The sequence below is a fragment of the Nerophis lumbriciformis genome, linkage group LG02 (assembly GCF_033978685.3).
Source record: "Nerophis lumbriciformis linkage group LG02, RoL_Nlum_v2.1, whole genome shotgun sequence".
Lineage (NCBI taxonomy): Eukaryota > Metazoa > Chordata > Actinopteri > Syngnathiformes > Syngnathidae > Nerophis > Nerophis lumbriciformis.
The window spans coordinates 14,257,501-14,270,000 of record NC_084549.2 but is presented as its reverse complement, the minus strand read 5'-3'; the positions used below and the strand labels follow the sequence as shown (position 1 = coordinate 14,270,000).

The 12,500-nt window shown below is 32.0% G+C and overlaps 1 protein-coding gene across 1 annotated transcript in view; it reads left to right on the top strand.

Annotated features, from left to right (window-relative positions):
• Nucleotides 1-12,500, top strand: part of pdzd7a (PDZ domain containing 7a) — a 35,219-nt gene that overhangs the window by 21,650 nt on the left and 1,069 nt on the right. Inside the window, exons 9-13 of the mRNA XM_061943081.1 lie at nt 2,390-2,481; nt 2,573-2,664; nt 2,755-2,823; nt 5,094-5,564; nt 7,597-7,697. Of these exons, the coding sequence (XP_061799065.1) occupies nt 2,390-2,481; nt 2,573-2,664; nt 2,755-2,823; nt 5,094-5,564; nt 7,597-7,697 (825 nt within the window). The remainder of the gene's footprint in view (nt 1-2,389; nt 2,482-2,572; nt 2,665-2,754; nt 2,824-5,093; nt 5,565-7,596; nt 7,698-12,500) is intronic.

Genomic DNA, 12,500 nt, shown 5'->3' with positions numbered 1-12,500 from the left:
AGTATATCCTTTAAAACAGCAAAGCACTTCTGTCAGATACATGATCTTCGACTAGAATTTTGGCAGTATATCCTTTAAACAGCAAAGCTGTTCTGTCATATAGATGATCTTTGACTAGAATTTTTGCAGTAGATCCCTAAAAACAGCAAAGCACTCCTGTCATATACATGATCTTCGACTAGAATTTTGGCAGCATATCCTTTAAAACAGCAAAGCACTCCTGTAATATATATGATCTTTGACCAGTATCCCCCCCCCAGTAAATCCTTTAAAACAGCAAAGTCGTTCTGTCATATAGAGGATCTTTGACTGTTGTTGTTTTTTGTTTTTTTTCAGTAGGTCCCTAAAAACAGCAAAGTATTCCTTTCATATAGATGATCTTCGACTATAATTTTTGCAGTATGGATCCTTTAAAACAGCAAAGCACACATCTCATTTAGATGATCTTCGACTAGAATGTTGGCAGTGCATCTTTTAAAACAGCAAAGCACTCCTGTCATATAAATGATCTTCGACTAAAATTTTTGCAGTATATCCTTTAAAATAGGAAAGCAGTCCTGTCATATAGATGATCTTTGACTGGATTTTTTGCAGTAGGTTCCTAAACACAGCAAAGCACTCTTGTCATATACATGATCTTCGACTAGAATTTTGGCAGTATATCCTTTAAAACAGCAAAGCACTCCTGTAATATATATGATCTTTGGCCAGTATTCCCCCCCCCAGTAAATCCTTTAAAGCAGCAAAGTCGTTCTGTCATATAGAGGATCTTTGACTGTTTTTTTTTTTTTTTTGCAGTAGGTCCCTAAAAACAGCAAAGCATTCCTTTCATATAAATGATCTTCGACTAAAATTTTTGCAGTATATCCTTTAAAATAGCAAAGCAGTCCTGTCATATAGATGATCTTTGACTGGATTTTTTGCAGTAGGTCCCTAAAAACAGCAAAGCACTCTTGTCATATACATGATCTTCGACTAGAATTTTGGCAGTATATCCTTTAAAACAGCAAAGCACTCCTGTAATATATATGATCTTTGACCAGTATTTTTTCCCCCCAGTAAATCCTTTAAAGCAGCAAAGTCGTTCTGTCGTATAGAGGATCTTTGACTGTTTTCTTTTTTTTTTTTGCAGTAGGTCCCTAAAAACAGCAAAGCATTCCTTTCATAGAGATGATCTTTGACTAGAATGTTGGCAGTATATCCTTTAAAACTGCAAAGCACTCCTGTCATATTCATGATCTTCGACTAGAATTTTTGCAGTATATCCTTTAAAACAGCAAAGCACTCTTGTCATATACATGATCTTCGACTAGAATTTTGGCAGTATATCCTTTAAAACAGCAAAGCACTCCTGTAATATATATGATCTTTGACCAGTATTTTTTCCCCCCAGTAAATCCTTTAAAGCAGCAAAGTCGTTCTGTCGTATAGAGGATCTTTGACTGTTTTCTTTTTTTTTTTTGCAGTAGGTCCCTAAAAACAGCAAAGCATTCCTTTCATAGAGATGATCTTTGACTAGAATGTTGGCAGTATATCCTTTAAAACTGCAAAGCACTCCTGTCATATTCATGATCTTCGACTAGAATTTTTGCAGTATATCCTTTAAAACAGCAAAACACTCCTGTAATATATATGATCTTTGACCACTATTTTCCCACCCCAGTAAATCCTTTAAAGCAGCAAAGTCGTTCTGTCGTATACAGGATCTTTGACTGGTTTTTTTTGTTTGTTTTTTGCTGTAGGTCCCTAAAAGCATTCCTTTCATAGAGATGATCTTCGACTAGAATGTTGGCAGTATATCCTTTAAAACTACAAAGCACTTCTGTCATATAGATGATCTTTGACTAGAATTTTTGCAGTATGGATCCTTTAAAACAGCAAAGCACTCCTGTCATATACATGATCTTCAACTATAATTTGTGCATTATATCCTTTAAAACAGCAAAGCACTCCTGTCATATAGAAAAATCTTTGACTAGTATTTTCCCCCCCAGTAAATCCTTTAAAATAGCAAAGCCGCTCTGTCATATAGAGAATCTTCGACTATAATTTTTTGCAGAACATATTCAAAACAGCAAAGCACTCCTGTCATTTAGAAGATCTTTGACAATTTTTTTTTCCAGTGAATTCTTTAAAAACCACAGCTCCGTTCTCTCATATGTAGGATCTTTGAAAGAAAATCTTTTGACTAGTATTTTTGCAATACATCCTTTAAAACAACACAGCGCTCCTGTCACAGAGAAGATCTTTGACTCGTGTTTTTTCAGTATAGATAGATCCTTTAGAAATCCTTTAGAAAAAGGATCTTTGACTAGTATTGTTGCAGTAGATCCTGTAAAACACGCACAAGGCTGTCGACTAAAGGTGAATCAAATATTTGTACTTTCAGTATTTGTCTGACAAGGTGCTGGAGGACTTAGTGCGCCCCCTTGTGGCCATCTTGGACCGGCCAGAGAAGGCGCTGCTTCTGAGGGAAATAAGGTGAGTGAGACCCACTCTACATTCTACTCCCTCATGCTTTCTTCCACACTGTCAGTCAAAAAGTGTTTCTGTGTGATTGTGTGGTGGACAGGATGTTGATTCCTGCAAGTGACTTGTGTACTTTTGACAACATGGTGATGCCCTTTGAACTGCAGGCCTTCACCGCTCTGAAGAGTCGAAGTGGTGAGAAAGGCACAATTAGAGAATTCAGTCTTCACTCACTGGTGACAACATTTAAATCACCTGATATTTTATTTTTTATTTTTTCAAAAGGGCTTTCTCCAGCTCTTCGCTCCCCTCGCAGCGGGACCCCTCGACGCCACCTCATCACCCCCGTCCCAGGTGTGTGACGTCACCTGCATGCCCGCCTCATGACCTCATCAACACGCACAGATACGACTCGGGTTTCCATGGCGACGTGCTGGCTCGTGTTACTGTCACCGGGTGACTCTTTAACGGCGTCCGGAGCTGCGTCACACAAACACAGGAGGGAGAATCGATAGTTCCCTCCCCATTTTCACTTTCGCAGGTCAAAGGTCAAGGTGGGAAAACAAAATGACAGCAGTTGCGAGCTGAGAGGAACATGTTCTGAAAAGTATAATCTTGTAATCAAATAGCAGCAGGGACAATTTTATCTCTTTTTTTATGCTCTTTTAAATATGTGAGCCACTTTGGAAATGCACCCAGTAGACACAACATTAGGTACACCTGCAATGAGTTTTTTTCAAGTGCTGCTTTTGCTAAGATGATAATGACTGACAATATCAGCAATGCACATTACATTGAATCATATTGTCATCAAACTACTTCATTTTTTTTAAATATTAGTATAATTACATACAAGTAAAACACAATTAACAAAATAATAAATTAGTAAATGTAAAAAAATAACATAGTATTTAAAAGCATGTATCTGTCATTTTTGTTTCTTCTTAGAGGAAAAAAAAATAAAAAAAAATCAAACTACTTAAAACAATTAACAACATGATAAAATAGTAAACATAAAAATAATCATAACATTTAAAAGCATGCATCTGTAATTTTTGTTTCTCCTTAAAGAAACATTTAAAAATATATATTTTGTTACACATCAAACTACTTTAAAAAAAAAACACAACTATCAAACTACTTAAAACATTTTGAAAAATAATAATACAATTACATACAATTAAAAAAAACAAAAACAATTAACAACATGATAAAATAGTAAACATAAAAATAATCATAACATTTAAAAGCATGCATCTGTAATTTTTGTTTCTCCTTAGAGAAAATAAAATAAAATAAAATATTTTGTTACACATCAAACTACTTTAAAAAAAATCAAACTACTTTAGAAAATTTGAAAAATAATACAATTACATACAATTCAAAAAACAATTAACAACATGATAATATAGTAAACATAAAAATAATCATAACATTTAAAAGCATGCATCTGTAATTTTTGTTTCTCCTTAGAGAACATTTAAAAAAATATATATTTTGTTACACATCAAACTACTTAAAAAAAATCAAACTATTTAAAACATTTTGAAAAATAATAATACAATTACATACTATTTAAAAAACAATTAACAAGATAACACATCAAACTACTTAAAAAAAAATAAAATAATAATAATAAAAAAATATATATACACATTTATATATATATTATAATTACATACAATTAAAAAAACAATTAACACAATAAAAGTAAACATAAAAATAACATAACCTAAAAAAAGAATGATACTGTATACAAAAACAAAAAGCAAATACGGTCAACGTAAATTTGATTGGACAAAATATTTTCAACGGGATTTTAAAGAAAAAAAACAATAACAATAACAAATTAACTAACAAACAAACAAACAAAAAAAAAAAAAAAAAAAAAATATATATATATATATATATATATGTGTATATATATATATATATATATATATGTATATTAATACAATAAATAAATAAAGATATATATATTTATCCATTGTTAGTTTGTTCTTATGAGAATGTTCAATGTATTATATTAATTGACTTATTTTTCTTTCATATTGAATTATTACCAACTGTTGAATTAAAAATAAAATAAAAAAAGTACCCCCATCTTTTTAAATTATTTGCTTTTTGAGCATGGGGGCAAGTCAGTAATGATTCATGAATCAAATAATTATTTTGATTGACTTTTACTGCATATTTTCATATCTTCTTTTTAATTGTCCAACTAAATTCTTCATTTAAGTCTACACATACAGTATATATACTATATACATATATATATATTTTTTTTACTTTTAACTTTTGCATGTTTGTATGTTGTATGGTGTGTGTATATATATATATTCCTATTAATATACATATATATATATATATATATATATATATATATATATATATATATATATATATATGTATGTATATGAATATATATATATATATATATATATATATTCCTATTAATATACATATATATATATATATATATATATATATATGTATGCATATGAATATATATATATATATATATATATATATATATATATATATATATATATATATATATATATATATATATATATATATATATATATGTATGTATATTAATTGGAATAATTCAATGTTTCCAGACTACAGGGGTGGATTCCTCCTCCAGCCCGTGCTGACGCAGGATCATCACTTGATGGAAAACATGGAGGCTCTGAGTCTGTCCGAGCGAGGTCACATGACCCCATCTCAGTTGTTCCCCACACTGCTGGACGTACCCGTGGACAGTTTCTCCTTGTCCTCCGATGCCCGCCCTCGCTCTCTCAGCCCGTCGCCCGCCCTCACGCAACCCTCTCACGGCTCCCAGCGTGGGGGCCACCACAACTCTGTTGGAGGCCCCGAGCGAGGACGGTCACCAGTGAGGAGGGGGAGGGATGTGAGTCCTGACACTTTAAGGACACACAGTGTTCCCTCACCTCGGACCGCCAGGACGCCCCTGGAGGAGGTTTTTGACGGAACCCCCACGGTCACAGTTAACGGACATTCTAATAGCGGAAATACTGGAGAGTACGACATCTCCACACTGACCATCTCCAAAGCCAAACAGTCTCTGGGTAAGCGTGGTCATCTTTGGTGACCTTTGACCTCATTTGAAAGTGTTCCAAACACAAAGTCGCTCGGTTTGGACACAACATTAGGTACACCATCACAATCCAATTATTGTAGATCTGAACAACCGTTAAATTACAAAAAAAAGTATCAAATTTAATATAAATATAGTATTTAAATGTTTAATCTGCCCTTTTTTTGGCCTTTTTTTATCCGATTCAAACCTTTGTTGTTTGGCTCATTCAAAAAAAATGTTTTTTTAATTTTCATAAGAAATTCCACATTTGTCGGAATTCCACATTTCCTCAAACATTTTTTGTTGTCCAAACATTTCTCATCTAATTCAAAGCGTTCCAAATTTAAAATGATCCTTCCTAATGTCAGACAATTGCTATTTTAGCAGGTATAAACCTCAGAGTCAGATATTTGTTAGCATTGTTAGCATGCTAGCCTTTTGGCTATTTTTGCAGACATACAGTATATTTTGGTCCTTGATGCATGTTTAGCATACTAACGTTAACATGTTAGCTTTTTTTCCTAGTTTTGAGTCAGATATTTTGGTATTTGACTGTTAAGACACAGTTTTTTGTTTCAGGGCGCTATCTGGCTAGCATGCTAACTGTTCGTATTTCAGTACGGTTTTCAGCGTTCCCACAAAATTGCATTTTGTTGTTAATTAATGATATTTTAATCATAATAATGTCAATTGGTTTTATTTACATTTAACTATGTATGTACTATAATTGAGTCCACATTTTCATATCACAGCTTGTGTATTATTCTCTATCCATTTCATTATTTCTAAATACCGACATTATTTATTCTGTGCATGCATATAAAAATAATGTGTACAAATTAATGCATTTCTGGATTTAATTTTAAACCACATTTCATGTGTAATGGCAATACATTTAATTGTAATCCTAATTATTCAAATAAAAGGCAATAATAATGTAATGAATAACAAATATAATATCTCATTATTTACAATAATATAAGAGCTAAAAACTGAATGAAAATACACGTTAATGAATTAAATGCAATCATCCTAATAACATACAAAACATTATCACACAAAATTATTTTTAATAAAATAAAATAAAATACTGTAAGTGGAATAAATACATAATATATATTATATAAGTATATGGAATATTTCAGTAAAAGTATTAAAATTAAAAAAAAAAAACTACTGCAGAATTAATAACAAAATAAAATTCTCCTTTTTATTGCATTATAAATCCAATTAAATCATCTGAATATTCTACACATATGTTGTAGCAATAAAAGTATACAAACGTTGATATTTTATAAATAATTAATATACTTTTGTTAGTAACCAGTAAAAATAAAATTTAAAAGAAAAATCAATTCCAGTAAAATGAATAAATATTTTCATGAAAAAACCTAGATATTAGACTATTATTAATATTAGTATAAAAGCAACAACAACAAAATAACTTCTTTGTTGTTAGATATATATTTCACTGCATTAAAAATTCTATGAAATTACTGTTGAAATAATATTCAAATAAGAACTATTAATAAACAAACAAATCCCAAAATTGGAGATACAGGATACAAGAGTAAAATGAATAGTTATTATTATTATGGACAATACAAAAGCAACACAAAATATATTTATTTTTGGGGGGATGAAATAAAATAAAATGTATTAAAATTAGATTGGAATCTCTCTCATGTTAGTACCTTGAATTAGATGAAATTGCTTTGTGAGAGGAACACCAGCTGCACTGCAAACATGGCATCTGTAAAGCTGTAGCAATGCTAATACAACATTAAGTTGGAGTAATACGAGAAAATATACAATTATTAGGGAATACATATCAACACTAAGGTTCAGTTCTTGTTCCACCACCTTAATGACCATCAGTAAATGCACGTGCAGGTGTACCTAATGCAGTGTCCTGCTCACTGTTCATGGCCTCACCAAATGTACAGTAAATGAATCGTACAGTAGAGTACAGTATGTTGTTTTATCCTCTTGTTGCTGGTGGACGTGTGTATTTTCTGCAGGCATTAGTGTCTCTGGAGGGATGGAGTCCAGAGTGCAGCCTGTGATTAAGATCGAAAAGATCTTCCCTGGAGGAGCTGCCTCCATCAACCTTGCTTTGAAGGTCAGCACAAACTACAACTTGGATCATCAAAATGATTCTCCTTTATTTTCTTGCTTGTTTGTGTCTTTAACATGTGAAGCTGACATTTATGTGGCGTTTAAAGAGATAGGGCTGCTACGGATTAAAAAAGCATATTATTTGTTATTAATTTAATTTATTTTTACATTTTTTTTTAATTTTTTTAATTTTACATTATTTTATAGTAAAAAATAATTACAGACATCATAGCTAATCCTGCAGGCACAAGACATTAAAACAACGTTGAGAACTTGTTGAATTAGGTCCTGATGTTGAGCAACTTAAACATGGGATGTCGATTTGACCATTGAATTTTGGTCATTTCCCAACCAATATTCTACAACACAAATACAACGTTGAAACATGCTTTTTGACATTTATTCAATGTTGGGTTCTAACGTTGATTTGACCATTAAAACTTGGTCATTTCTCAACCAATATTCTACAACACAAATACAACGTTGAAACAACATGCTTTTTGACAACGTTTCATCAATGTTGGGTTCTGATGTTGATTTGACCGTTGAATTTTTGTCATTTCCCAACCAATATTCTACAACGCAAATACAACGTTGAAACAACATACTTTTTGACATTTAATCAATGTTGGGTTCTGACGTTAATTTGACCATTACATTTTTTTCATTTTCCAACCAATATTCTACAACACAAATACAACGTTGAAACTACATGCATTTTGACGACATTTATTTAATGTCAGGTTGTGATGTTGATTTCACCATTAAAACTTGGTCATTTTTCAACCAATATTCTACAACACAAATACAACGTTTAAACAACATGCTTTTTGACAATGTTTAATCAATGTTGGGTTGTGACGTTGATTTGATCACTGAATTTTGATCATTTCCCAAACAATATTCTACAACACTAATACAACATTGAAACATGCTTTTTAGCGATGTTTAATCAATATTGGGTTCTGACGTTGATTTGACCATTGAATTGTTGTCATTTCCCAACCAATATTCTACAACACAAATACAACGTTGAAACAACATGCTTTTTGACGACGTTTATTCAATGTCGGGTTCTGACGTTGATTTGACCATTGAATTTTGGTCATTTTCCAACCAATATTCTACCACACAAATACAACATTGAAACAACATACTTTTTAACATTTATTCAATGTTGGGTTCTAACGTTGATTTGACCTTTATAAAACTTGGTCATTTCTCAACTTATATTCTACAACACAAATACAACATTGAAACAACATGCTTTTTGACAATATTTAATCAAAGTCGGGTTCAGACATTCATTTGACCATTGAATTTTGGTCATTTTCCAGCCAATATTCTACAACACAAATACAACATTGAAACAATATGCATTTTGACATTTAATCATTGATGTTGATTTGACCATTGAATTTTGGTCATTTCCCAACCAATATTCCTACAGCACAAATACAACATTGAAACAACATGCTTTTTGACGACGTTTATTTAATGTCAGGTTGTGACGTTGATTTGATCGTTGAAATTTGATCATTTCCCAAACAATATTCTACAACAAAAATACAACGTTGAAACAACATGCTTTTTGACAACGTTTATTCAATGTCGGGTTCGGACGGTGATTTGACCATTGAATTTTGGTTATTTCCCAAACAATATTCTACAACACAAATACAACATTGAAACATGCTTTTTAGCGATAATGTTGGGTTCTGACGTTGATTTGACCTTTGAATTGTGGTCATTTCCCAACCAATATTCTACAACACAAATACAACGTTGAAACAACATACTTTTTGACAACGTTTACTTAATGTCAGGTTCTGACGTTGATTTGACCATTGAATTTTGGTCATTTTCCAGCCAATATTCTACAACACAAATACAACATTGAAACAACATGCTTTTTGACAACGTTTATTCAATATCAGGTTCTGACGTGGATTGGACCATTGAAATTTGGTCATTTACCATCCAATATTCTACAACACAAATACAACGTTGAAACAACATGCTTTTTGACGACGTTTATTCAATGTCGGGTTCTGACGTTGATTTAACCATTGAATATTTGTCATTTCCCAACCAATATTCTACAACACAAATACAACGTTGAAACAACATGCTTTTTGACATTTAATCAATGATGGGTTCTGACGTTGTTTTGACCATTGAATTTTGGTCATTTTCCAACCAATATTCTACAACACAAATACAACGTTGAAACAACATGCTTTTTGACAATAATTATTCAATGTTTGGTTCTGACGTTGATTTGACCATTGAATTTTGGTCATTTCCCAGCCAATATTCTACAACACAAATACAACGTTGAAACAACACACTTTTTGACAACGTTTACTTAATGTCAGGTTCTGACGTTGATTTGACCATTGAATTTTGGTCATTTTCCAGCCAATATTCTACAACACAAATACAACATTGAAACAACATGCTTTTTGACGACGTTTATTCAATGTCGGGTTCTGACGTTGATTTAACCATTGAATATTTGTCATTTCCCAACCAATATTCTACAACACAAATACAACGTTGAAACAACATGCTTTTTGACATTTAATCAATGATGGGTTCTGACGTTGTTTTGACCATTGAATTTTGGTCATTTTCCAACCAATATTCTACAACACAAATACAACGTTGAAACAACATGCTTTTTGACAATAATTAATCAATGTTTGGTTCTGACGTTGATTTGACCATTGAATTTTGGTCATTTTCCAGCCAAAATTCTACAACACAAATACAACGTTGAAACAACATGCTTTTTGACAACGTTTATTTAATGTCAAGTTGTGACGTTGATTTGACCGTTGAAATGTGGTCATTTTCTAACCAATATTCTACAACACAAATACAATGTTGAACCAACATGCTTTTTGACAATGTTTAATCAATGTCAGGTTCTGGCATTGATTTGACCATTGAATTTTGGTCATTTCCCAAACAATATTCTACAACACAAATACAACGTTGAAACAACATGCTTTTTGACGATATTTAATCAATGTCGGGTTCTGACGTTGATTTGACCATTGAAATTTGGTCATTTTCCAGCCAATATTCTACAACACAATTACGACATTGAAACAACACGCTTTTTGACAATGTTTAATCAATATCAGGTTGTGACGTTGATTTGACCATTGAATTTTGGTCATTTCCCAACCAATATTCTACAACACAAATACAACATTGAAACAACATGCTTTTTGACGATATTTAATCAATATTGGGTTCTGACGTTGATTTGACCATTGAATTGTGGTAATTTCCCAACCAATATTCTACAACACAAATACAACATTGAAACAACATACTTTTTGACAACGTTTAATCAACGTTTGGTTCTGACGTTGATTTGACCATAGAATATTTGTCATTTTCCAACCAATATTGTACAACACAAATACAACGTTGAAACAACATGCTTTTTGATGGATCAACGTGGATCCAACATTAGACATCAACGTTGTCTCAATATACAAATACAACTATTTTGCAACGTTGTTTCAAAGTCAGTTTTAAAGGACATGGATGTGTAATCAACGTTGTATCAATGTCTTGTGCCTGCTGACTGAACTAAAAGTAAGTCACGTAGCTAAAAATACAAGAATGTTGTTCCTGTTGTCCTCTAAATAGGAACTCATCGTTAAATGAAAAAAACAAACCTGTGTGATATTTAGTAGAAGCCAGATCGTGTTCACTGCATTAAGAGCAGATCATTTATTTCGCTCAAATAAAAGACTTTTCTCCTGAATCCCTTCCTTGCGTAAATGGAAGAGAGTCTTTTTATGGTGCTGTCACGAGGTCGAGTGTAAGGAAGGAAACAGAATGATGCAGTGCAGAGAGTGATGAGAGGATTTGTGGCCATGTGTTGACTGATGGCGGGAAAAGACCTGATTGGTGGACACACAACAATGTCATGCAGCTGCATCCTCGCTCACAATCTGTGTGACAACACAGGAAGTAGCTCTCTGAACACTTTCCACACAGGAAATTCTCTCTGTGTGTGTGCACTGAAGGGGACATTTTTGTACAGCAGTGATGGTCTTCACTGTTATTATTATTCTCTATTGAAGAGAAGGAAGAAAGAGCCACGCAGCTTAAAATTGGAACTATTGTTGTGACTGTAGTCGTGTTTATTTTTACTGATGACTCATGGCATGAAGATCTAAACTTATTTGTTTTAATTAGTTTGTAACTTTATAATATTTTAGCAATGAGATGCAAAATCTAAAATCCAAACACAGATTACAAAAATAATAATACAAATCAATAAATGTTATTTGCATATCTGAAAAATGGGAGGAATATATATAAAAAAAATTTAAAACAGGAAAATTAAGTATAAAAAATAAAATAAAGATATAACATTAGAAAATAATATAATAATCCTCATGTCAATTATTTATCATACTCATTAACATAACTATACAATAATTACATTTCTTATTTATTGTGTCATAGTTATATTTTCCAGACTATAAGCCGCTACTTTCCCCCCAAACTTTATACAAAGCTGCGGCTAATCTATGGATTTTTTTTCCACTAACGACTAAATCATGGCATGGATTAAGCAAAGAAATCAAACAATGTACTAAAACGAATCAAACAATGTACTAAAACGATCCACTTTAAGGACCCGTTCAAACTCAAAGTGTTTATAAAATACAAGAAGAAGAATCCGGATAAACATTTTGAACCTCATTAAAAAAGGAGAAAATCCTATTTATATCATAAAAGATGAATAAATACATAAATGACTTTTCTGTTTTGT